The sequence below is a fragment of the Lithobates pipiens genome, unplaced genomic scaffold (assembly GCF_037356315.1).
Source record: "Lithobates pipiens isolate NorthernLeopardFrog02 unplaced genomic scaffold, aLitPip1_a1.2 Scaffold_22, whole genome shotgun sequence".
NCBI lineage: Eukaryota > Metazoa > Chordata > Amphibia > Anura > Ranidae > Lithobates > Lithobates pipiens.
Window position 1 is genome coordinate 175,456,620 of NW_027507784.1, and position 26,300 is coordinate 175,482,919.

At 40.4% G+C, this 26,300-nt stretch overlaps 1 protein-coding gene and 1 pseudogene across 6 annotated transcripts in view; one reads left to right on the forward strand and one right to left on the reverse strand.

The window, feature by feature from the left end:
- Window positions 1-26,300, forward strand: part of GULP1 (GULP PTB domain containing engulfment adaptor 1) — a 1,104,299-nt gene that overhangs the window by 872,140 nt on the left and 205,859 nt on the right. For all 6 annotated transcript variants that reach the window (XM_077448663.1, XM_077448664.1, XM_077448666.1 and 3 more), the window contains one exon: window positions 7,244-7,342. In XM_077448663.1, the coding sequence (XP_077304789.1) occupies window positions 7,244-7,342 (99 nt within the window). The remainder of the gene's footprint in view (window positions 1-7,243; window positions 7,343-26,300) is intronic.
- Window positions 14,849-15,141, reverse strand: LOC143925465 (small ribosomal subunit protein eS27-like pseudogene; annotated as a pseudogene).

Consider the following 26,300-nt stretch of genomic DNA (forward strand, 5'->3'; position numbering starts at 1 on the left):
AAAAGAGTAAACTTAAAGCACTCAACAAGACTGTGGTTCCATGCCTGCTAGAAGAGACAGTGCCCCCTGTGGCCAGGCTGAATATCCTATAGTCCAGTCAGACTGATGCTGAGGTCCAAATTTAGAACAATTGTACCTGAACCAAACTTCAGTTCAGGTGTAACCTTAACTTTCAAAAAGCATAGCGCATGCTCTTTAGGAGCCAGCGCTACATGTGAAAGGGGCCTAAGGCTGCTTTCACACTGATGCACTGTGGTTTACCTGCACCTCAACTGACCTTAATCTGCACTTCTTCCTCAAGAGTCCTGCAGGTATCGCTGGCTGCTGCTGTTCCCCAGGTGGGTATGGCTGATGGCTGCTGTTGGCTGCCCTCCCAGGCTGGTAATGCTGGTGGATACTGCTGGTTGGTTCCCGACCCACCATTCCTGAGCATCAGTGTGACAGGAGCCAGAGCTAGAGGAAGCATGTGGCTGCAGTAGAGAGCAGAGCCAATGCTTCCTGTATCACTCTTGTCACAGGTGGAGTACATTTGGTATCACTCCACCTGTGACAGGAGCCGACGCTATACAGGAAACATCAGCTCTGCTTCCTCTAGCGCCAGCTCCATTCTTCACACCGATGCTCTGGAATGACGGGTCGGGAACCCACAATCTGGGCTTGCCGACCCACCGCTGCAAAGCAGGAGGTGGCATGCCACATCAGAGAGCACCCCTGGCCTAAGAGCTGCTGCTAACACTGTAGCCGTGTTCCAACATAAAGCATTAACCAAATAACAAACTATTGTTGCGCTGTTCTATATTACACACACAAGCATACTACTTGCAGTATAGAGGTAAGTGTTACCACACCCCCAATGTTGCTATATGACTGTGTAACTATGAGAAAAAAAAATAAAAAATAACAACATGATCCTGATACTTCCAGATATTAATACTTTAATCAAAGTGTGTAAAAAAAAATCAATAACTATTTTCAAGACAAATATTTAATTTATTATTGAATTTGTCTGATGCAGTGCTTTATTTAAATGTAGCTTTTGAGTATTTTTGTGCATTTACAGTATTTAGAGATTTTTCACCCTACTCTGAATATAATTTTTAAGGCAATATGGCATTAACTTAGTAAATGCTACGGCCGGCATTCTAATGTGGGCAGAATCACTAATTAAATGGAGTCTGTTAGCTAGTAGTCTTTTTGCAATAAAATGCCACTGGTTACCATGGCAATAGAGTAAATATACTGAGCAGCTTTAGATGAGGGAAATGAACACCTACAAAATGGAGCCTTAACTGTTGTTTTACTTTATCTCCAAAAAAATGGCACTGGTATTCTAGTAACCTAATGTACACATAGTCAGGTATTGTAGCTGAACTTCAAAAAAATGGTGCTTGTATCTTAGAAACTCAGTACATATAGTCCGGTATTTAAGCATTAAATAGTGAGGTGACTCCTTCTCCTTAAAGAAGTCATGTGACTGGTAACGAACAGCGTTGAATGCGGAATCTGTGACGTCATCACGCCGAACAAGAAGCGATGCCCTTTAGTGTGGTATAATCTGTGGCTGATATCCTGAATTCCTAACGGGGGCAGTGTGGTTTTAGCCCAAGCAAGCTATACAGTATATCTATGTGCACAGATTTTAGTGCACGTTAAAATGTGAGTGGTTATTGATACTTTTAATACATTTTGAAGCTTTTCAATATGGAAAAATCTCTATTATGGTCTATCTATTATTGTTTTTTGAGCAAACTTGTATGCTGAGACTGGTGATTCCATTAGGAGTGCTGGTATCTGCGGAGGAGGGTTGAAGGATTTTGAGACTGCATAGCCATGGAATAAGACTCTGGGAAGTGGAAGGGGATGATCCCGTGGTGTTCTTGAAGTTGGGGTTCACCGTGGATGCATGTGCCATCATATATCTATATCGGACTATTTATTTAATGTAATACATCTTTGACTGTTAAATTACACATAGTTACATAGTTAGGTTGAAAAAAGACACAAGTCCATATAGTTCAGCCACAAAAATAAATAAATAATAAAATAAAAATAATAATATCATACAATCCCATATACCCAATTCTATACCCACAGTTGATCCAGAGGAAGGTAAAAAACCCCAGCAGAGCATGATCCAATTTGCTAAAGCAGGGGAAAAACTTCCTTCCTGATCCCCCGAGAGGCAATCGGATTTTCCCCGGATCCACTTTGCCTATAAATGTTAGTACCCAGTTATATTACACTTAGGAAATAATCCAGGCCCTTCTTAAAGCAATCCACTGAGCAGGCGAGAACCACCTTATCATTTTGTTTGTCCTTCTCTGCACTTTCTCCAGTTCCCCGATATCGTTTTGAAAACTGGTGCCCAAAACTGAACTGCATATTCCAGATGAGGTCTTACTAATGGTTTCAACAGGGGCAAAATTATATCTCTCTCTGGAGTCCATACCTCTCTTAATACAGGAAAGGACTTTGCTCGCTTTGGAAACCACAGCTTGCCATTGCATGCTATTATTGAACTTATGATCTACCAAAACCCCTAGATCCTTCTCCACTATGGATCCCCCCAGTTGTACTCCCCCTAAAATGTATGATGCATGCATATTCTTAGCTCCCAAGTGCATAACTTTACATTTCTCAACATTAAACCTCATCTGCCACATAGTCACCCAATTAGACAGAGCATTGAGGTTGGCTTGTAAATTGGCGACATCCTGTAAGGACGTTATTCCACTGCATAGCTTGGTGTCATCTGCAAAGACGGAAATGTTACTTTTGATCTCAGACCCAATATCATTTATAAAGATATTAAAAAGTAAGGGTCCCGACACTGAACCTTGGGGTACACCACTGATAACCTTAGACCATTCAGAGTAAGAATTATTAACCACTACTCTCTGAATTCTGTCTTTTAGCCAGTTTTCTATCCATTTACAAACTGATATTTCCAAACCTGTAGAGTTTACCTTACACATGAGCCATGTGTGCGGAACTGTATCGAACGCTTTTGCAAAATCCAAATATATCACGTCCACTGTCACTTCTCTGTCCAAGGTTTTACTTACCTCCTCATAGAAAGAAATCAGGTTTGTCTGACAACTTCTGTCTTTCATGAATCCATGCTGTCTGTTGCTTAAAATTTTTTTCCTGCAAGAACTCGTCTATGTGGTCTTTTATTAATCTCTCCAGTATCTTCCCAACAATAGAAGTTAAACTAACAGGTCTATAGTTACTTGGTAAAGACTTTGTTCCCTTTTTAAATATAGGCATAAAATACTTTTGAGCCATTGTAGATTTGGGGCTGTGTCACTACCACCCCCATTATGGACATGAGCTCCACCATGCTCCTTTGTATACACAGAGGTGAAGAAAGTATTTAATAAATTAGCCTTCTCTTTGTCCCCAGTCACCCACTCCAGATTAAGGGCCTACATGCTCAGACTTGACCTTTTTACTATTAATATATTTGAAGAATTTTTTGGGGTTTGTCCTACTATCTTTTGCAATCTGTCTTTCATTTAGAATTTTTGCATCCTTGATTTCCTTTTTACATATTCTGTTATATTCTTTGTAACATTTAAATGGCACTAGTGTTCCTTAATTTTTATATTTTTTAAAAGCTCTTTTCTTATAGTTTATAGCTTTTTTGACTTTGGCCGTGAGCCACACAGGTTTTATTTTTAGCCTTTTAAACTTATTGCCCATAGGAATATAATTTGCAGTGAGATCATCAACAGTCTTTCAGAAGCATTCCCATTTCTGTTCTGTGCCCATTGATGCCAATATTCTCTCCCAGTCTAGGTCCTGGAGAGCAGCCCTCATCCTTGGAAAATTTGCTCTCTTGAATTTAAGTGTTTTTATCTTTCCCGTATGTGATTTTTGCTTACAGCTAACATCAAATGAAATCATGTTATTGTCACTGCTACCCAGGTGTTCCTTTATCTGAACATTAGTAATACGCTCTGCATGGTTTGAGATTACCAGGTCCAACCGAGCATCATTCTTAGTTGGGGCCTCAATAAGCTGGACCATAAAATTGTCCTGTAATAGGTTTATAAATTTTTGCCCTTTAACTGTCCCAGCAGTGCCATTACTTCAGTCAATTTCTGGGTAGTTAAAATCCCCCATTATTATCACTGTCCCAGCCCTTGCAGCCCTTTCTACCTGTGCAAGGAGCAGAGTCTCCACCTCCTCATTAACATTGGGTGGTCTATAACAAACTCCAATGATTAATTTTGAACTACGCACATCTGTATGCAGTTCCACCCATAATGCTTCAGACTCATCACACTCTCCGTCCACCAGGTCCTCTTTCTCATTCGCTTTGATGTCACTTCTCACATACAGACAGACCCCTCCACTTTTCCTTTTTACTCTGTCTTTCCGAAAGAGTGCATAGCCAGGAATATTAATAGCCCAGTCATGTGAGGAATGAAGCCAAGTTTCAGCAATACTGATTACATCATAGCTCTCCTGATGCACCAGTGCTTCCAACTCACCTATTTTGCTTGGCAGACTTCTGGCATTGGTGAACAAACATTTTAATGCATTAATATATTTTGACCGGTCACATACTATCTTCTTGGGTGTTCCAAGATTACAACTAGGACTTGCTACTATACTTACCTTGGGTTTATGTGCTTTGGTTTTCCTACCACGGATGTCCCTAATATTCCCCTCTGTTATACGCTCCACGCTGACTATCTCTATCTCCGGACCCTCCCCCCCATCGCCTAGTTTAAAAACCCGTCTAACTTTGTGGCCATCCTTAATCCCAGCTGATCCTCCTCATTTAGGTGCAGTCCATCCCTTCTATAGTACTGGTTATCGACTAAGTAGTCGTCCCAGTCCTCTAGGAACCCAAACCCCTCCTTACTACACCAACTCTTCAGCCACTTGTTTACTTGCCTAATCTCCCTCTGCCTTTCTGGTGTAGCTCGATGTACCAGTAGTATTCCTGAGAATACTACCTTGGAGGTCCTTTTCCTCAATTTAGCTCCCAAGTCCCTAAAATCATTCTTTAGGACACTCCATCTGCTTCTGACTTTGTCATTGGTGCCAACGTGCACCATGACAGCTAGGTCTTCCCCAGCCCTTCCCAGTAATCTGCCCACCAGATCCGTGATGTGCCGAACCCCAGCACCCGGTAAACAACATACAGTTTGGCGCTTCAGGTCTTTGTTACAGATTGCCCTCTCTGTCCTTCTAAGAATCGAGTCCTATACCACCAGAATCTGTCTTTCCTTTCTCTTCGCTCCCCCCCCCCCCCCCACTCTCACTGGAGGAGTTCTTGCCCTGGCAGCTAGGAGAATCCCTCAGCTCCAGCAGTGCTGGTGCCTGACTGGGATCACCAATGTCACTCAATGGAGCGTACTTATTGGGATGCTCCAGCCCTGGATCGGCCTCCCTGGCACTTGCCCCTCTACCCTTCCTAACTGTCACGCATCTACTCTTTGCTAGTGCTTGCACCTCTTTGTCTCCACCCACCTCTGTGCTGGCCCCTGCCGGCATCTGTCGTGTACATTCTTGGCTCTCATTTAGGGTGGAGGGTCCTCTCAGTGCTGACAGTTGCTTCCCCAGATTCATAACCTGGGCTTCCAGGGAAACAATGTGCTTACATTTTGCACAGCAGTATTCGCCCTCAATCAGATGATCAAGGAACACATACATGCTGCAAGATATACACCGAGTCACCTCTCCACACCCGCCGGTCATCGTACCTATTAATTTAATGAGGATTAGAGATTATACCCAGTCCAAATTACCTAACAACAACTAGCTTCCTGACACTAATACTCAACAAGACAGTACACAGGTACTCATGGACTAGCGTGCACCCATAATACACAAGTACTAACGATCCACACACACTACTCAGACAACACTCAGGTACTCGCACTACACAGGTATTATGACCCCTGTTATAACCTCCTGAGTTCCCACAGACTCAAGATGATCAGGCTCACAATGAGTTCTACACAAAGTTATATAGACCTCAAGCACCTGTGCCCAATTAAACACTCCCCTTAATTAGTAGGCTGAAGGAAGTAAAGAGAAAAAAAAAACTATTTAAAAAGTGTCAGAAAAGGGTATTAAAAAGCTACAAGGAAAAGCCCCAATAAGAACCTAAAAATGCAACCCAGCAGTCAAAAAACAATACTTGCTCACACTCCACTCAAGGCTCCACTGTTTATCCTCCAACCAGCAGTTTGGCAATTTCACATGTGCTCGACACAGTTATATAGACCTCAAGCACCTGTGCCCAATTAACCACTCCCCTTAATTAGTAGGCTGAAGGAAGTAAAGAGAAAACAAAAAAGCAAAAAACAAAAAACCTATTTAAAAAGTGTACATAGAGAAGGACTTTTTGGTTTGAGGGGTTCCCACCACCATTGCACTATTGTATATTAACTATTGGTTAAAGCTTTCAAATTCAGAGGTTTTCATCACAGTTATGCAGGATATGGTATATACTATATAATGTATTCTGTTAAACAGAGAAAGACTCTGGTCTGAGCAGGTTTCCACCATTATTGCACTTACATTGTGTACATTAACAATGTGAAATTAAATGCAAAATTAAAATGTAATGTTTATTAGTTTCCATCATTGTTATATTGTATTATATGGGTAGAATATTCATTGCAATGTGGGATTATCAATTACAATCATTCATGTTATATTGTGGCATTAAGGATGCATATTAGGTTTACTTTATATTAGGGGGTTCCACCATCATTTGCAAATCACTCATTGGATTGGAGAGGTAGCGCTGCACTTTTGAATTTTAGTGTCTTTGCCCTTGTCTACATTTGGCTTTCTAAAAAAAAAAAACATGGCCGCAGTGTCATTACACTTCCTAATACTTTTTAACAGCTAGTAAAAATACAGTGGCCTTTAAAGCTGAAGCTTGATAGGCCTATATTTTGCCTTTCCTGGTTCCTTCCATTAATCCCAAGTGCAATGGATGTTCCTGGACAGACTAAATTTGCTTTCAGACCACCCTAGTTAATGCCTACATGTGATTCTGAACCTATGCGATTGAAAGAATGTAAATCCACTAAATAAAAAGAGAATGGCTTTGGGCAGTCAGATTGGATCTATGTAATACAGAAATTGATGCAACAAATGTGTAAACATTTCATCTATAGTTTAAGTTAATGTATATGCTCACCAAAAATATGCTGTAAATGCCTTTTTCCTTACCACTTTGGAAATTTTGATGAACTGTATTCTGTTTCAGTTTGCAAGACATATTAAAAAGTCAGAAGGCCAGAAAACTCCAAAGGTGGAACTACAAATATCAATATACGGAGTCAAAATTCTTGAACCAAAAACAAAGGTAAGTTATCAAGTAAATCATGTCCCCTGGATACACAAAGTTGTTTAGAAGTTACTGTGGTACCTTATTTTATGTGCTCAGTACGCTTAGTACAGCCATGATTTTTGGAATCTACCTGGCTGAGCCAATTTTTCCTGTTTTTCACATGCACCAGCAAAATACACATCACAGACTTGAAAATATGTTATAGACAAATTAAGTCAAATTTGTGCACTATTTCCACAATAGTCATGCAAATGTTCATCACAGCTCTATTTTTAATGAGATAAAATCAAATTAAATATATTTATATGCATACGGTTATTACATTCTAAATTCTAACCAAATCTAAAGCCGCGTACACACGGGCGGACTGTCTGGCCAACTTAGTCTGCCGAAACACATTTCAGCGGACAGCCTTCCGTTCTTCTTCTTCTTCTAGGTCACTAGATCATATACTCTACTCTTTACTGCTTATGTTTACCTATAGATTTTTTATCTTAAAGCAAAAGTAAAGGGAGCTTATAGTCACCGTTCTTCTACCATTCCCTCGCCTGTGCCAGCATCACCTTCTGTGTGTCCATTTTCGGCCATCTTCATTGGACAGTGCGGAATTATGTCACTCCTGTGCACGCACAGAAGATAGTCATCCTGGCATACAGGAATCGGGCCAATGCCATAAGCTGAGCTGTGCCCTACAATACAGAGCCTGCCTTAGAGTTGCCACCTCATCCCTTTAAACCCGAACACCTTTGAATTACACAGGTTCTGAGGCTAATTAAATGCAGATTAGGCAACAAGTGAGTTTAATTACCACCTTAATCAGCCACAGAACCTGTATAATTCATATGTGTTCGGGTTTAAAGGGATGAGGTGGCAACCATAGCCTGCCTGCCCATAGTGAATACAGTAATAGCAGGACTTCCGTTGAACAACTCTGCAATACTAACTGTGAGGTCTTTTATCGTTTTACAGTTTTACTAACTGATTATTCGGAATAGCAAAAGGTTTTCATGTTGCTTCTGGGAGTATACATATTCAGAATATTAATTCTTGAATCTAAGAATTCTAAGCGTATTTAGGTTGTACTTTTAGGCTGAATTATTTATTTATTTTTTTAAGCTTGAACGCTAAACTGCTATATAGCGTGGAATGGATGAACAAAGTTCCTGTTGCGGCTATTGTATTACATGAAGTACTGGTTGCATAAAAAAGTTTCCAGCAGGCTCCTTCAACAAAAGTTAGTCATCTGATCAACTTTTGTTATATGGGGCAGGCTAGCAGGGCCACCCACTGAGTGAATAATTTCATACAGTCTATAGTCAGCTTTAGGCTCCCCTAGATGTTAGATGAGGGTCTCTTAAGTTAGCTGTTAAGAGGAATGTCCTGATCTCAGCCAGATAGGGAAACAATTTAATGTCTACAGGAGGCTAACAACCAAACCTTATCTTAAAAATATTGATCAAATATGATTAAAAAAAACTGTACCATTGATACCATATTCCCTTTGATAAGCCAGTGCTAAATGTGTCTTTAAAGCACACCCCAATTCACATTCACTTGCTGTAAAAAGAGGTTGTCTATAATGATAAGTGTTATTATTAAAGTGGTTGTATAGTAATTTTTGGGACTTTTACCTACAAGAAAGCCTATTATAAGGCTTACCTGTAGGTAAAAAAAAATTCCCCTCACAATGCACCGCTGACTGCAGCGGCGCATGTGCACAGGGGATTCTCGGCTGAAAGCCTGGCAGGAATGATGATATCGTGACTCCGGCCACTCACAGCGCCGGAGCTGCGATACCCGGAAGAAACGCAGAGGGAACATGTCAGCTCCCTCGGCGTGGATCGGGTCAGATGCGGTGCATACTAGCTCATTATGCCTTTTCCTTTGCAGGTGGGAAACAAAACAAAACACATCAGCGGGTTTATAACCGCTTTAATCAAGATTGTCAGGGTTGCTATTTTAATACTCATATTTTTTTTTTTTTTAGTTTTATAAAGGTGACTTAGAAGTGCAGGTAGGTTGTGGTCTTTAATAAAACTCATTGTGTCTTTTGGTTTGAATAGCAATCGGCAAAACAGTTCCTGAATAATAAAATAATTGGAAGTATGTACAAAGGTTAATGGGATGTTTGACATGCTCTGGCTGTTGCTTACCATGCCGTTGCATCCTCTCATGTGCCTGCCCTATCGCACAGCCAGTTAGGGTTGTGTCTACAGGATATACTATATAATAATATAGGTGTGTGTATAATATAAGTTTGTGTGCATATACAATATACATACAGTATATACTGTATATACACTCACTGACCATTTTAGTACCAAGTTGGACTCCATTTTGCCTTCAGAACTGTCTTAATTCTTCATGGCATAAATTCAACGTTGGAAACATTCCTCTAAGATTTTGGTCCATATTGACATAACATCACACAGTTGCTGCAAATTTGCTGCACATCCATGATGCAAATCTCCCATTACATCACATCCCAAAGGTGTTCTATTGGATTTAGATTTGTGGAGGCCATTGGAGTACAGTGAACTCATTGTCATGTTCAAGAAACCAGTAGTGAGATGATTTGAGCTTTGTGACATGGTGTATTATCCTGCTGGAAGTAGCCATCAGAAGATGGGTACACTGTAGTCATAAAGGGATGGACATGGTCAGCAACAATACTCAGGTAGGCCGTGCCATTTAACCAGTTGAGACCCGCGCTATAGCTGAATGACGGCTACAGCGCGAATCTCGTTTGCCGGGACTACGTCTATTGACGTAGTCCCATGCACGAGCGGCCTGAGGGGCGCGCGTGGCGCGCTCTGTGATCGGCGAGTCTATGAGACTTGCCTGATCACCGATCCGAGCAAGGGGTCAATCCCGACCCCTTATCACGTGATCAGCTGTCAGCCAATGACAGCTGATCATGTGATATAACGGAGACGGTAATCGGCTATTATTCTTCCTCGTGCTGACAGCGCGAGGAGAAAAAAAAAGAGCCGATCACCGGCGGCCGTGATCGGGACATCAGTCCCGATCACGGCCAGCCCTGCCAGTGCCCACCTGCCCCCTGCCAGTGCCCACCTGCCCCCTGCTTTGCCACATAAATAAAAAATGTGCCCCCCATGTCAGTGCCACCCAGCAGTGCCCACAGTGCTACCCAGCAGTGCCCACAGTGCCACCCAGCAGTGCCCACAATCTGCCTCAACAAAGGTGCTGCACCCCAGTGCCACATATCCGTGCCCAGCAGTGCCGCCCATCAGTGCCCAGCAGTGCCACCTATCAGAGCCACCTATCAGTGCCACCTATCAGTGCCCATCAGTCCCATCTATCAGTGGTACCTATCAGTGCCCCTTAGTGCCACCCATCCGTGCCACCCATCTGTGCCACCCATCCGTGCCATCTTATCTGTGCCCACCTTTGCCCATCAGTGTTGCCTTATCTGTGCCCATCGGTGCCGCCTTATCTGTGCCTATTAGTGCCGCCTTAACTATGCCTATCAGTGCCCACCAGTGCAGCCTATCAGTGCCCACCAATGCAGCCTATCAGTGCCCACCAATGCAGCCTATCAGTGCCCACCAATGCAGCCTATCAGTGCCCACCAGTGCAGCCTATCAGTGCCGCCTCATCAGCGCACTTCAATGAAGGATAAAAATGACCTGTTTGCAAAATTTTATAACAAACTATTAAACATGATTTTTTTTGCATCTTTTTTTGTTTGTTTAGCAAAAAATAAAACTCCCAGCTGTAATTAAATACCACCAAAAGAAAGCTCTATTTGTGGGAAAAAAATTATAAAAAATTTATTTGGGTACAGTGTTGTATGCCCGTGCAATTGTCATTCAAAGTGCATCAGCGCTGAAAGCTGAAAATTGGTCTGGGACTGAGGGGGGTTTAAGTGCCCAGTAAGCAAGTGGTTAAACAATGATCAGTTGGTACCAAGGGGGCCCAAAGTGTGCCAAGAAATGATCCCCACACCATCATGACCAGCCTGAATCGTTGATACAAGGCAGGATGGATCCATGCTTTCATGTTGTTTACGCCAAATTCTGACCCTACCATCTAAATGTTGCAGCTGAAATTGAATCTCAGACCAGGCAACAGATCAGACCAGGCAACACTTTTCCAATCTTTTATTGTCCAATTGTGGTGAGCCTGTGTGAATTGTAGTCTCAGTTTTCTGTTCTTAGTTGACAGGAGTGACGACTGGTATGGTCTTCTGCTGCTGTAGCCCATCTGCTCAAAGGTTTGATGTGTTAAGCATTGTATTCTGCATACTTTGCTTGTAACAAGTGGTTTATATGTGAGTTAAGTCAGTGAGTTACTGGTGCCTTTCTACCATCTCAAACCAGTCTGCCCATTCTCCTATGACCTCTGACATTCACAAGGCATTTTCATCCACACAACTGCCGCTCACTGAATATTTTCTCTTTTTTTGGACCATTCTATGTAAACCCTAGAGATGGTTATCTGTGAAAATTACATTTGATCAGCAGTTTTTGAAATACTCAAACCAGCCTGTCTGGCACCAACAATCATGCCAAGTTCAAAGTCACTTAAATCCCCTTTCTTCCCCATCCTGATGCTCGGTTTGAATTTCAACAAGTCATCTTCACCATGTCAAGATGCCTAAATGCATTGAGCTGCTGCCGTGGGATTGGCTGATTAGCAATTTGTGTTACCAAAAAATTGAACAGTTGTACCTAAAAGTGGCCAGTGTGTGTACCAGGGGCAGTTGATGCTCCATTTTTTGTTGTTGTGGGTGGGCGCAAACAAAGCCCCAACCAACCCCATATCTGACCCCCCCCCCCCCCACCCCATCGCTTGCCCATGATAGGACCTACAGACAGATAGATACTGTAGATAGATAGACAAACAGGCAGGCAGATAGATAGGTGTAGATAGATACAGAGACAGATACAGATAGATAAATAGGTAGATAGACAAACAGGCAGGCAGATAGATGCAGATAATATAGATAGACAAAGAGGCAGGCAGGCAGATAGATAGATGGATAGATAGGCAGGCAGTGCTGGGTGCCCTTAATGGTATACACATACAGGGGATGTGTAATGAAATGATCCTGCCGATTTTCAGGTGAATGACTGGAGGTTAATTCCGGGGCAGAGAAGAAGCAAGGCACCCTCCCTCCACCTTCAGTCCAATCACAGGATGAGAAGACTACATACAGTACAAGGTGCTGCTGTTTATGGCTGGAAAGACACTGACAGAGTGTCAGATCACATTACCTTGCTTCTTCATTCATGGAGCTGAGTTCACGCTGGCACAGAATTCGGAAATGACGCCGTTCTGGGGAAAGCACCGCCCATGTCCTACAGCAGTGTCAAATTTAAACCCCACAGCAAGGAGAATGATTGTAAATGGGAGTGTTGTGGCAGACTGCTTTGCGCCACAAGGACTCCCAAAACCAGGTAAATATGGTGTCTCACCTGCAATCACGTGATTGCATAGATGTCACACTGCCCATAGTGCACTGTGTCTGGCGCCCAAACACAGTGCACTTAAAGGACTTTTTTTTTTTTTTTTTTTTTAATTTAAGGACCTTTTTTTAAATTTTCTTTTCTTGGTGACTAGCTTTGGGGGGACGGCCACTGGACGGGCTGCCACTAGCGTTTACAATATATATATATATATATATATATATATATAGTCAATGAGGGAGGTTTACTAAAACGCTTTCACTCAGAATCTGGTGCCACTGTGAATGGAGCCAATTGGCAATAAAACCCAGAAGTCGATTGGTTTCTGTGCAGAGCTGTAACAGATTTTGCACGTTCCATTTTCCATAAATAACCCCCCCAATGTGTTTTTAATTGTTATATTACACTGTCACAGTTTACAAGGTGAGCAGGGACAGGGACAGGACTAGTGGGTGCCTGGCTGCTATGGCACTCTAGAAAAACCTGGCCCTGCTAGCATGTAGAGCAGTGTATATACATGGCTACTTTTGCAAGGGATTTTCAAAGCATTGGCAACTTTTAAGACTCCTCAGCTCCTGTTTTTATTATGTTAAAACAGATTTTAATGAGAATGCTGGCTGTCACTTTAAAAAAGCTGTTACCATGGTTTTAGCAAGTTCAGCACTAATGGATTCTTTTTGAAAGACTGCTAAGAGTTTGTTTAACCCCTTTTGTGTAGTATGTGTATAGTAACATTCCCCAGCTCCTATGCCCTATTCGGGGGATACATTATTACATATCTTTTCTTTGAAAGCCAGCAGCTGATACTTTGCACAGTGATTGGCTCTCAACTCCAGCTGTCGCTGACAGCTGTGGTCAGCACTAATAATGGAGATCCAGACTGGTTGTCAATCACTTGACCACTGTCAGCTATGGTGATCATCCGTAAACCTCATTGGTAAAATAAACCTTCAGCCTGCAGATGGCAGTGTTCATGTGTTTAATACTGTAACTGTTACATACAATTACAGTATTAGACAACAGATACAGTTTGAGTATAAAAAAGTAAATGAACCCCTTCATGATGAAAGTAAAACAAATCTTAACTCCTGAAACCAGTTTTGCAACTTTGGCATATGTTAGTAATAAAACTGTGCAAATAACTTATTGTATTACATAGTTACATAATAAGCAAGGTAAAAAAAAGACACAAGTCCAACCTATGTGTGTGATTATATGTCAATATTACCTTGTATATCCCTGTATATTGCGGTCGTTTAGGTGCTTATCTAATAGTTTCTTGAAACTATCGATGAACCCCGCTGAGACCACCACCTGTGGAACGAAATTCCATATCCCTGTCGCTCTTACAGTAAAGAACCCTCTACGTAGTTTAAGGTTAAACCTTTTTTCTTCTAAATGTAATGAGTGGTCACAAGTCTTGCTAAACTTGTGTTCATTTGGTCGTAAAGGGTAATGAATACCCCCATATTTTATTTTGATTGTCAATGAAAAACTGGCCCAAAATAGTAAACAAAAATCAGCTTTTTTTAGCTATAGTTGTACATTTCTTACAATTACCATGAACTACCACAAAAGAACAATCCAAAACAAATGATCTTACTCTTGACAATCTCAACAATAAAACATATTTGTATGCTGCTTGTATGATGATCAGTATTTCACTTTTTATCCTACTTAAAACACACTGACACTAATACTAAACTAAAAAACACAATTTTCTATCTTACTAAAACCATACAGATCATTTCACCTCAAGTCTTTGACCCTGGCCATGACCTTTGATCTTAAGCCTAACCATAGCCCTGACATTGACATAGATTAAACACTGATTTGGCCATTTTATTTTTATTTGTATTTATTTTTACCAAATTTTTCTTTTGTTTCAAATCTTCTCCTCTAGCAAGGAGAAAAAGATACAGTGGCTAATCACTGTGATAGCCAGTTTAATGTATTTAAGAAATGGTTTGCACATAATCAAAACTTCAACTCCAAAAAATCTCCCTGAATTACAAAAGCTAACAAGACAGACGTATTATACCACAGTGAGGAAAGTGGTGTGAGCAGAATATAAGATGCATAGTCCTGAAGGGCAATCTGCAAGGTGCGGCAGCATGTCACAGAAACAAAGATGAATAATTTAGTGTTTCTTTTGTCTGAAAGAACAACCTTCTGTGAGCCTGGCTTTTCTACCTATGAGCTGGCACAGGACTGTCGAGCATCCTACACAAAGGACATCCGTCTGTGCATGGCTGAATACAGTAGTGATCTTATAGCAGCCTGGGCATTGAACATCCATAAAGTAGGAGTTTGGGCTCTGTAGCAACCTCTTCTTCTTATGCCTAGTCTTCTCCTCATCAGAAGACAGATGCAGTAAATCTTTGGCTAAAGTGTGTTGAGGTCCTTGTGGACCTCAACACACTTCACGCAGAATCTGAGTTTCGGGCAGAGGGGGGCGGGGCAAGTGCTTCAAAGTGCTTCAAAGGCTTCATGAAATTTGCTTGAAGCTAGCTTAAAGCTTTAAAAACCTGTAAAAAACGCTCTTCACTTGAGCATTATAGTTTGAAGCCAAGGTCTTAAATAGATTTTTAAAGGTATCACATGGTGACCAAAGCAGTTTGCAGACATGTGCAATTGGCAGGAGATAAAAAATGATTTTTTTCTTTTATGTGTTAAAGCTGTGCAATCAAAAGTACTGCCAATCTGGGTACCTGTGAATCAGGGCCAGGTGAAGTAACATGTGTCCACCCAGAGTGAAATGTCTGTTACGCTGTATGGGATTTCTTTCCTGAGTCTGCTAACACTATTTACTTCTAGTATATTCACCTCTTTAATTACCAGATGCTGCTTGACCTGTGTTTGCTTTAAGTGGTCTGCAGTAAAAATCTGTCAACATCAAACAGCCTGTGTCCAAGAGGGAGTCTGCCTGCCATCTCCTTATGTGACCCTATTACATATACTTTACACAGCACACACCCTTTTTTTTTTTTTCCATTTGCTTCTGTACTATTTACTGCTGCTGGAAATTGGCAAAAAACGTGTTTTAGCAATGCCCTCACTAAAAGACACCTTCCTTATCATATTCAATTTTACACTTATTTAGATAATTGTTGATGCCAAAATAAGTCATATGGAAACTCAACAGTCAGTTTTTATTTTTAAACTTATAAATAAATAAAAATATATCTGAACACCGTAAAAGCCAATTGTGGGAAAATCTGTGAATCTACGCATATTCTATATTTACCCCATAAATTGTGGTGGCTCAATATTAGTAGAGCTGATTTTGTAGATTCCAATTATTTCAGAGGTTTGAACCGTGGTTTTAATTACAAATACAGTTATTCGATTTAAGCTCTATAGCTTCTATTCTGAAATCACTGATTAACGTGTTATTAATGCCACAAAAATGAAGACTGTAGTATAAGGTTGCAGAGGTGAGAATATAAAGGAAAACAAAAAGTCAAATGTATTTAACTTGTTGGAGACATGTGTTCATGTGTTCTATCCTATAGTACAGCTTTTAAATGTCCATGTTGGACCTAGCAACTTAGGATTGGTATCACAGACTGTCAACTTTATCTTGATACAAATATGAAAAATAGAGGCCATTATTTCCTAAGACGACTATAAAAAAAACGCCATAAATATTCAATGTTCTGCTTACTTAAAAATTATAATCTGTTTATATTTGTTAGGTTGCTTTTTGTCATTTTCCAGCAAATTACCCAAGCAAAATAATGGTAAAACACTGAATAGCTAGAATACTGACTGCTAACAGGGCTAAGGCAATATTCAATGTTCTAAAAATCAACATGCGATGAGAATCATCTTTATAGCCTTGTTTAGATGAAAAATGTGCCAAAACTGTTCTATGCATTTCTATTGTCTAAACGTGTTGGGATTATAGAATCTTATTTTGTAAATGCCAACCTAAGGAACATTGGACTGATCATACTTAAGCAAGTTTAGGGCAGTGTTTTTAAAATCTGCTTCTGCTCCAGTGTTAGTTGATGTCTGTTTCCCTATTGGGGATATCCCATAACTGTCTGTCTTGGTGAGAATTTTGTTATCAGGTCAGTTGTTAAGGACAAATTCCTCAGTGATGTTTCAGATAACAGTATAAACATGACAGATGTTCTAACTCTTTCCCACTATTCAAAACTTAGCAAAAAAAATCTTGCTGTTTCTCATATATGTTTGTATTTGAGCTTGTGCATAAAATAAATGAGTCTCACTCTTTGTGGCCAATCCCATCCGATCATGACAGAAATGGCTAGTTGACGGACTGGGTCTAACATTTATACTTTTTAGGTCTAACACCTGGAACTCACTGTAAACGAGTGTCAGAAAGGTGTCAGAATTCCTTTTCTCTATGCTCGTTTCAGATCAGTGAAGCAGAACGCTTTGACGCATCAGCATGTCAGCCAATAAACCAACATTTTCAAAAGGAGAGGTCAGGAATGGTATCTTCCATATTTCTATCTTGACAGATTCAATGTAAGTGGAAGTTGATTCACAGGCTAGTAAGGCTTTGTATTCTAAGGCAAAGCTGAAGGACCTGAAAAAACCCCAAGAAAATAGAAGGAAAACATACAAATGCCATGATTATGGTACCCCTAGTATCAAATGAATCCAGAACCTCAGCACTGCAATTCAAGTGTATTAACTACTATTCTAACCATTGTGGGGTGTACTGTAGAGAGCAGTATATTGGTATGTGTTACAGCTGAATTTTGAAATCTTGTTAGCATATGCCACAAGCAAGAAATTAACTATATGTGAGTTTGTAGTTTCCACATCCTCTACAATCACTGTTTTTAATCAATATTTTAAATATATTAAATGTTTAATGTTTTTGAAGTTACAAAAGGAGGCAGCTCAGACTTGAAGTACTCATTTTGATATATAGCATGATCAGTATCTGCATAATTATCTTACCAGACACAGATGATGGGAATACCAATATTTTCTCAAAATTATATATTTTTTTTGCATTCAAAGGTTTCTTGTATGTGCTGAAAGCCAGTAGGTTTTAATGATACAATTTTTCCATGTTTATGTTAGCACAGAAATCCCACGAGCTTGGATGATTTCCTTATTTATTCTTAGTCATAAAGCGAGAAAGACTGGATGATTAGGAAGTTAAGCATACTGATTTACACATGTATGTTTTCGCTAGAAGTAAAAGGCTTTTATAAAGACAATTCAGAGATGATTAGGTTATTAACGAACAATGTATAAAAAAGTGTAAATGTGTTGAATAACGACTTGTTCTGAATAATACACCAAAGGAAACCTATCAGTCTGAATGAATACATTTCTAAATCCTGATATGCCACCATATTTAAAGCGGGAGTCCACCGGGACTCCGCGTTTTTTTTTTTTTTTTTTAAAAGCCAGCAGCTACAAATACTGCAGCTGCTGACTTTTAAAATAGTGACACTTACCTGTCCAGTGCGCCCGCGATGTCGGCACCCGAAGCCGATCTGTAGATCGTATGTCGGGTTCTGCCGCCGCCATCTTGGGTATGGGAATCAGGAAATGGAGCCTTTCGGCTTCATTTCCCGGTTCCCTACTGCGCATGCGTGAATCGCGCTGCGCAATAAGGACAGTCCCCGCTGCCTCTGGGATCTGTGTGTTTCCCAGCAGGCAGCGGGGCACTTGCGGAAAGGGGCGGGCACTTGCGGAAAGGGGCGTAATATACGCCCCTTTCCGCAGAGAGCTATCCCGGAAGTGGGTGCAGAATACCTGTACTGTACAGGTATCTGCACCCCCCTCCCCCCTGAAAGGTGCCAATTGTGGCGCCGGAGGGGGGGAGGGTTCCGATGAGCGGAGGTCCACTTTAGGGTGGACCTCCGCTTTAAAAAGCTGCACTTTTTTTTCTTTCAAGTCCCTCCACACAAGTGATTTGGCCTAGGCTAAGAGGCAGGAGGAAACGTTCCCCCAGCCCCCCTACCCCTCCATTTAGTGACAATTCAGCATTTTACATTGTACTGTAGCTGTGTAGCAAGTTATAAAAGACGTGAAACAACAGCAAGAGGCTGATCTATGTGTGACAACCTGCATACATACAGCCCACAGTATATAGGCTACAGCATAGGCATCAGAATTTACATGGGAAATCCAGGGAATTGATTTTTTGCATCAGTATATACAGCAGATGCTAACCCTGGATGCAAATATTACAATTACACATTAGTTAGCATGTATGTTAATGTGGAAAAATGTATCATGATGCTAAAACTGCTTGAAAACTGAACTCCAAACAAATATAAAAAGATACTTATATTTTAATGTAACTAATCGTAGTATCTGTATTGTCTTGATACTTCACAGTGTATCAAACAGCAAAAAACAAAACAGTGTGATGTTCCCTTGTCAGCAACTTATTTACTATACCACTATACCTGTAAGGTTAAATATTCATCTGAATGTATACCTCCACGGTATATTTTTTTTAATGTATGCGTCTTTAAGAAATTATTTTCCTATATATACGTACTGTATGTTTATAATATAGTACATATGTCCTACAGCGAGGGAAAAAAGTATTTGATCCCTGCTGATTTTGTATGTTTGCCCACTGACAAAGAAATGATCAGTCTATAATTTTAATGGTAGGTTTATTTCAACAGTGAGAGACAGAATAACAACAAAAATATCCAGAAAAATGCATTTCTAAAAAGTGATAAATTGATTTGCATTTCATTGAGTGAAATAAGTATTTGACCTCTTCACAAAAATTGACTTAGTACTTGGTGGCAAAACCTTTGTTGGTAATCACAGAGATCAGACATTTCTTGTAGTTGGCCACCAGGTTTGCACACATCTCAGGAGGGATTTTGTCCTACTTCTCTTGGCAAATTCTCTCCAAGTCGTTAAGGTTTTTGAGTCTGACGCTTGGTAACTCGAACCTTCAGCTCCCTTCACATATTTTCCATTGTATTAAGGTCTGAAGACTGGCTAGGCCACTCCAGGACATTAATGTGCTTCTTCTTGAGCCACTCCTTTGTTGCCTTGGCCGTGTGTTTTGGGTCATTGTCATGCCGGAATACCCATCCACAACCCATTTTCAATGCCCTGGCTGAGGGATTGACAGTTATTTTGTGTTTCTTCCATTTGAGAATAATCGCACCAACTGTTGTCACCCTCTCACCAAGCTGCTTGGTAATAGTCTTGTAGCTCATTCCAGCCTTGTGTAGGTCTACAATCTTGTCCCTGACATCCTTGAAGCACTCTTTGGTCTTGGCCATGGTAGAGAGAGTGGAATCTGATTAATTGCTTCTTTGGACAGGTGTCTTTTTATACAGGTAACAAGCTGAGATTAGGAGCACTCTCTTTAAGAGAGTGCTCCTAATCTCTGCTTGTTACCTGTATAGAAGACACCTGGGAGCTAGAAATCTGGCTGATTGATAGGGGATAAAATAGTGATTTCACTCATTAAAATTAAAATCAATTTATAACTTTTATGAAATGCGTTTTTCTGGATATTTTTGTTGTTATTCTGTCTCTTGCTGTTAAAATAAATCTACCATTAAAATCATAGACTGATTTTTTTTGTCAGTGGGCAAACATACAAAATTAGCCAGGGATCAAATACTTTTGTCCCCCTAACTGTATGTGTGCATCTTTGACACCACTGGTGGGTTGGACAGGTTATAATATGTTAGTACTTTATAGTGAATTTGTTTGATGAATATATTGCCAAAAAGCATTAGCCAAATGTTACTGAACCAGCTGTCTGGTGCCAGGGCCAAACATTCAGATCACTCTAGCGACAACAAAGCTATTTTACAATGACATTTTGGGCTTGATTCACTAAAAATGAATAAATAAAACACGCCAAAAATGTTCAACATTTTTTTTCCACAAGATCACTTTTTAACTACTAAATCATTTATCATTTTCAAATTATATATTTTACTGAAGGTTTACAGCAAATAAAGGTAATACAGTATATTGTACAATAATGCTATGTGATCACCAAAAAAAGCATAAGTATAACATTAGCAGTATAATCAGAAATAAAGGCTGTAGTTTGGGATAAAGACACAATCAAAAAGCGGTATTATTTCTGTTAGCCAGTATGCCCAATTCTGTTGGAATAAAGATGTTCTCCCTTGTAGTTAAGCAAACATTCTCTCAAAAGAAGAATGCTATAACTGAATGCTTTAAGAATGCTATAACTGAGAGAAGTTTGGCGGCCTAGTTTTGTTTCCACGCTTTCGCCAGGGCACACTTGGCTATGGTTTGAACTTGTGTGGTGAAGAATCTAATCTGGTAGGGCCACATATCTTTGCCAATTCTAAAGCGGGCTAACACAGGAGTTGGAAGTTGAACCTGTTTCAATGGTTATGGAGGAAGCGATGAGCTAACAATTGAGGTGTAAGGTACCTCCTATGCAATATTTTCTGGGTAGTTTCCCAACGCGAGGTGCAAAGGGATGTTTTCCTAGGCCAGTAAAGGACACATTGCTATTGCTGTGTTGAGAATAGGGATGAGCCCTATTCCCTAACCCAGTTTGGTTCGCACCAGAACTTGCGAACAGGCAAAACATTTGTGCGAGCGCCGTTAAAGTCTATGGGACACGAACATGAAACATCAAAAGTGCTAATTTTAAAGGCTTATATGCAAACGATTGTCATAAATGGTGTTTGGGGACCCGGGTCCTGCCCCAGGGGACATGTATCAATGCAAAAAAAGTTTTAAAAACGCCCTTTTGTAGGAACAGAGATTTTAATAATGCTTAAAGTGAAACAATAAAAATGAAATATTCCTCTAAATATTGTGCCTGGGGTGTCCTTGGTATGCCTGTAAAGTAGCGCATCTTTCCAGTGTTTAGAACAGTACCACAGCAAAATGATATTTTGAAAGCAAAAAATGTCATTTAAAACTGCTTGCAGCTGTAATCAATTGTTGGATCCCGGCAATAGAGATGAAAAAAATGTCACCCCCCCCCCCCCCAGTCCATTACCAGGTCCTTTGGGTCTGGTATGAATAATAAGGGGAACACTGCACCAAAATAAAAAAATGTGTGGGGGTCCCCCCAAAATCCATACCAGGCCCTTCAGGTCTGGTATGAATATTAAGGGGAACCCTGCACCAAAATGTAAAAAAAATGGCGTAGGTCCCCCTCAAAATCCATACCAGGGCCTTCAGGTCTGGTATGGAATTTAAAGGGAACCCTGAGCCAAAATAAAAATTGGCATGGGGTCCCCCCAAAATCCATACCAGACTCTTATCCAAGCATGCAACCTGGCAGGCCACAGGAAAAGGGGGGACAAGAGAACATCCCCCTTCTGAACCATGCCAGGCCACATGCCCTCAACATGGGAAGGGTACTTTGGGGTCCCCCAAAGCGCCTTGCTCCCATGTTGATGGGGACAAGGGCCTCGTCTCCACAACCCTTGCCCGGTGGTGATGGAGATCTGGGAATCTCCTTGTTAAATCGGGCTTCCAGATTCCGATAAGCCCCCTTTAACAAGGGGACTCCCAGATCCCGCACCCCCATGTGAATGGGTATCAGGTACATTGTACCCCTACACATTCACCAAAAAAAGGTAAAAATGACAGTAGACAATTTGAATTTGGGACATTTGGGACAAAAAATAAAATAAAACATTGCCACAATGTCCATTCATCTTCAATCACAGCGTCCGATTGACCCGAGAAAAAAAAAATGAAAAACTCTGCCTCCATGTTAGGCTCCTGCTGACTGCAGGCTTTCTGCATTGACAGCTGTTATAAAGTTGAGGGTGGGGCCACCTGGTGATGTAAACCGGTGACCCCGCCCCTTCCGACATCATGTGATGTCACGTAATGTCAGAGGGAGAGGGTTCACCAGTTTACATCACCGGGCAGCCCCACCCTCAGCCATATAACAGCTGTCAATGTAGAAAGCCTGCAGTCAGTGGGAGCTTCCTGTGGAGGTGGAGTTTATTCTGCTTTTTTTTTCTCGGGTCGTCAGACAGTTTTTTACTTTTTTTTTAAATAAAGGACTTGTCCCAAACTGTCTACTGTCGTTTTTACAATTTTGACACTTTTTTTTGGTCGATGTGCAGGGGTACAATGTACCCAATACCCATTCACATAGGGGAGGCCAGGATCTGGGGGTGCTAAAGGTGGCTTCCAGATTCTGATAAGCCCCCCCGACTGCAGATCCCCACAACCACAGGCAAGGGTTGTGGGGATGAGGCCCTTGTCCCCATCAAGATGGGGACAATGTGCTTTAGGGGGAGACCCCAAAGCACCCTCCCCATGTTGTGGGCATGTGTTCTTGTACGGTTGTTTCCTTTACAAATGTAATTTTGCTGCTCTCTTTCATAAAACTATGTACGACTGCTGTGTAAGCAGCCTTACATAGTGTGGGCCATGGACTCACCCCCCTGAGCCATGATTGGCCAAAGGCACCCTGCCAATCAGCAGCCGTCAATGCGCTGCGATCTTGCAGCTCATTGACGGTCTCGCCATTCATTATGGCAATTCCGCGTGCGATTGAATTTGCCGTGAACGCCCCATAATGTTCGTAATTATCCCTAATTAAGAAGGACATTCCCAGATCTCGCTTCCATGATAGCATTGTAGGAAGTTTCTCAGGAAGAGTCCTTGTGCAGAGAGATGTGTAAATGAGCAATATACTGTACCTCTTTTAGATGACTGTTGATATGTAAAAAGAAAAAAGGGATTTTAAGAAAGCATCTTCTCATAATTTCAAAGGAGATAAAAAGTAGCAAATTTGTAAGTACTTATAAAAGTCCTTAGGAATACCATAGAATTGGGTCTTAAAATAAGCTTATCATTTGTTGTGAATTCGTATGAACTATCAGTTGAACTCCTCGACATCTCCAAAAAGAGGTGTCTAGGTCTGGTATAAGAATGTGGTGAAGCTTCACTTTGTAAAGATCACTGAACCAGAAAAAAAACATATAAGGCATTTTTGCTTGCACGTGATTGGATGATGAAAATCAGAGCTTTATAACATTCACTAAGCTGTGGAGAACATTAGTACAATTGCACCTCCAAATAGCTCACCTTTTTTTGCTTTTAGTAAATCCACACCATAGTTTCACACTTTCTGTGTGCATTCATTAATAGAATAAGTTTCCTATGGTGCAGTGTTAGTCTGTGGAAAAAAATAGTAAAAAAAATAACATAAAATATAACGCTAAATTTCAGGGATAGATATCACAAAACAAAAATATTTAGCACATGTTATATATTATATATATTTTTTTTAATTAACTACTTTTGAGATAAATACTGCATGAGTTATTCTATGACAAAAATCCATGCAATATTTATCTCTTCGTGAATTGACCCACATGCCACTGTTGCATCAGGCTACGTTGTTACGTCAGCCTTCATTGTTAACTCATAGGGTGCTTATAGTATGTTGTGCCTGAAAGAGCAGTTTCCAGTTTTCTTTTCCTGTTATAAATCATAAATCGCCAAGCAATTTGATCCTCCAATCCCACACCAGCAATACTAACATTAACACCTGTGAAATATAAACAATAGGGCTGATTTAAAGGAATAGACTATAATGTGTTCACTTGGTAAAATAAATGTTAGTTAATAGGTAAAGTAAATAAAGTAATTGGGTAATAAAAGCTGTTTTTACTTTAAACGCTGTGAGGCAAAAAGAAAACGTATTTTGGGTAACACATAATTGGGTTTTCAAAGTTAACATAGCTTATTTACATACATTTCCCAAAGTAAACACCTACTTTGCTAGGCAAATAGCTCCTATTCCTTTATTAAAGCTGGTCATACGCTGGGTGGGGGGACCTCTCAGTACCCTACTGCCGTACAACCTTCAGTTGAACAAATAAAGAAGCTAGGTCAAAATGGTCTACCATACAGCACCTGCAATCAGATGTAGGCAGTGTCTGAGTATTCTGACAGCCAGCAGCACTGGTTTTCTTAATACAATAGCTGCAGTAGGATGGAGTATAGATGGATTTTTTTTTTTAGTTCAGCTGGACAAACAAATGTGTGTCTGGCCATCTTAAGTTAACCCCAATAGATCCAATCCCAAAACACAATGCATAAACAGTTACGTATCCTTGGATATCTGGTCTATCTACACTGGTATGCCAACTATGAGGGAGGTAACTCCTCCATCAAGAGTGTTGCTATGATTGTGAAAGACCAAGGAAGCTACCGCCAGGGTTTTAAAAAAAATACTTTGGAAAGTTTGAATGATGTAAATGTTGTTCTGTTAGCTATAAACACAATTTATGATTCAGATGACAATGGCAATTGATTTGGTTTGGTTTTACAATCAAGTTGGCCCTTTCCTTCTAAAATGTTTTAGATCTTACTTAAGTTTCCTGGGAATATTGCACTGTGTAGGGCCCCTCGGGACTCAATTTAAGATATTGTATGTTTTAAATGGTTCTCTTAGATTGTATAATTCGTTTTCACTTCTCCACCCTGACTGGTTTTGTAGCCTCTATATAATGTTTCAAACCTATAAACCTAAGTAACATAGTCCCAGAGAATATGTTACTAGCACTTTACTGTGTTTCTTGTAGGCCAAAACTATTTAAAGGGTACACTACTAGCCAAAAAGCCAACGCAGCCATCCAGCACAGCATGATGTAATTTGCACTGCTTGCACTACACTGACTGTTAGATGCTTACTCCTGTGGAATTGTTTAGCCTGATATCAGCAGGGAAGGGAATATGCACATAAGGGTGCAGATGTAGAAACACCCCTTTATGTGTGACTATTTAAAATGTGCAAAGCTTCCCTTAATTAGTTTTAGGAAATATGTTGTATGTCAGTTTTAATTATAGCTGTACTTTTCAGGGAAATTTGTTTCTGGGGTTCCTAACAAAGTAGAGACCTCTGGTGTACAGTAAAGTATACTATAAAATGTAGTCTAACAATAACTCTGTATGTAGCAGCTTTTGAATTTAACATTTGACCAAGATTTAGTAAACTACCTTCTAACCAATTATTAAACCAAATCCTGTTTTTTATGTGGAAGCATAATTATCTAAATTTTCTTCTAAGCTTCAGTTTTGCTGCTTTAGCAAATGTTTTTTTTTTAATTCATTGCCAGAAATAATTATTGCAAACAAGAGACAAGAATTAATATTGGCAGCTACATGAGGATAGAATTACAGGCCAAGAACAGAAAATACTGACATGGCAAAATCAGAAACAAAATAGTACCTTTGAGGCAATGTAATAAAAAGTCGGTCAGTGATTCCTATCCAAAAGCAATATAGTTTTGTATTGCACTAAATGTTCAGGTACAACAAAATACAGGTATTGTGTAAGTTGCACACCTGCATAAGTTGGAATCACCCACATACTAAGACATTATGGTCAATGCTGTTTTACACTTCCCCCGTAACGTCATCTTTGAGATATTATTCATGTGCATCATCTGAAGTACTCCAGGATGTATGTGCTGGATTGCAGTTTCTGAGTAGGGCAGCCATTCCCCAACAGAGAGCAGGTAAGGAGTAACATGTTACGGAGAAGACCTAGGTGTAGTCAGAAATATAACACTGCAGCAAAAGAT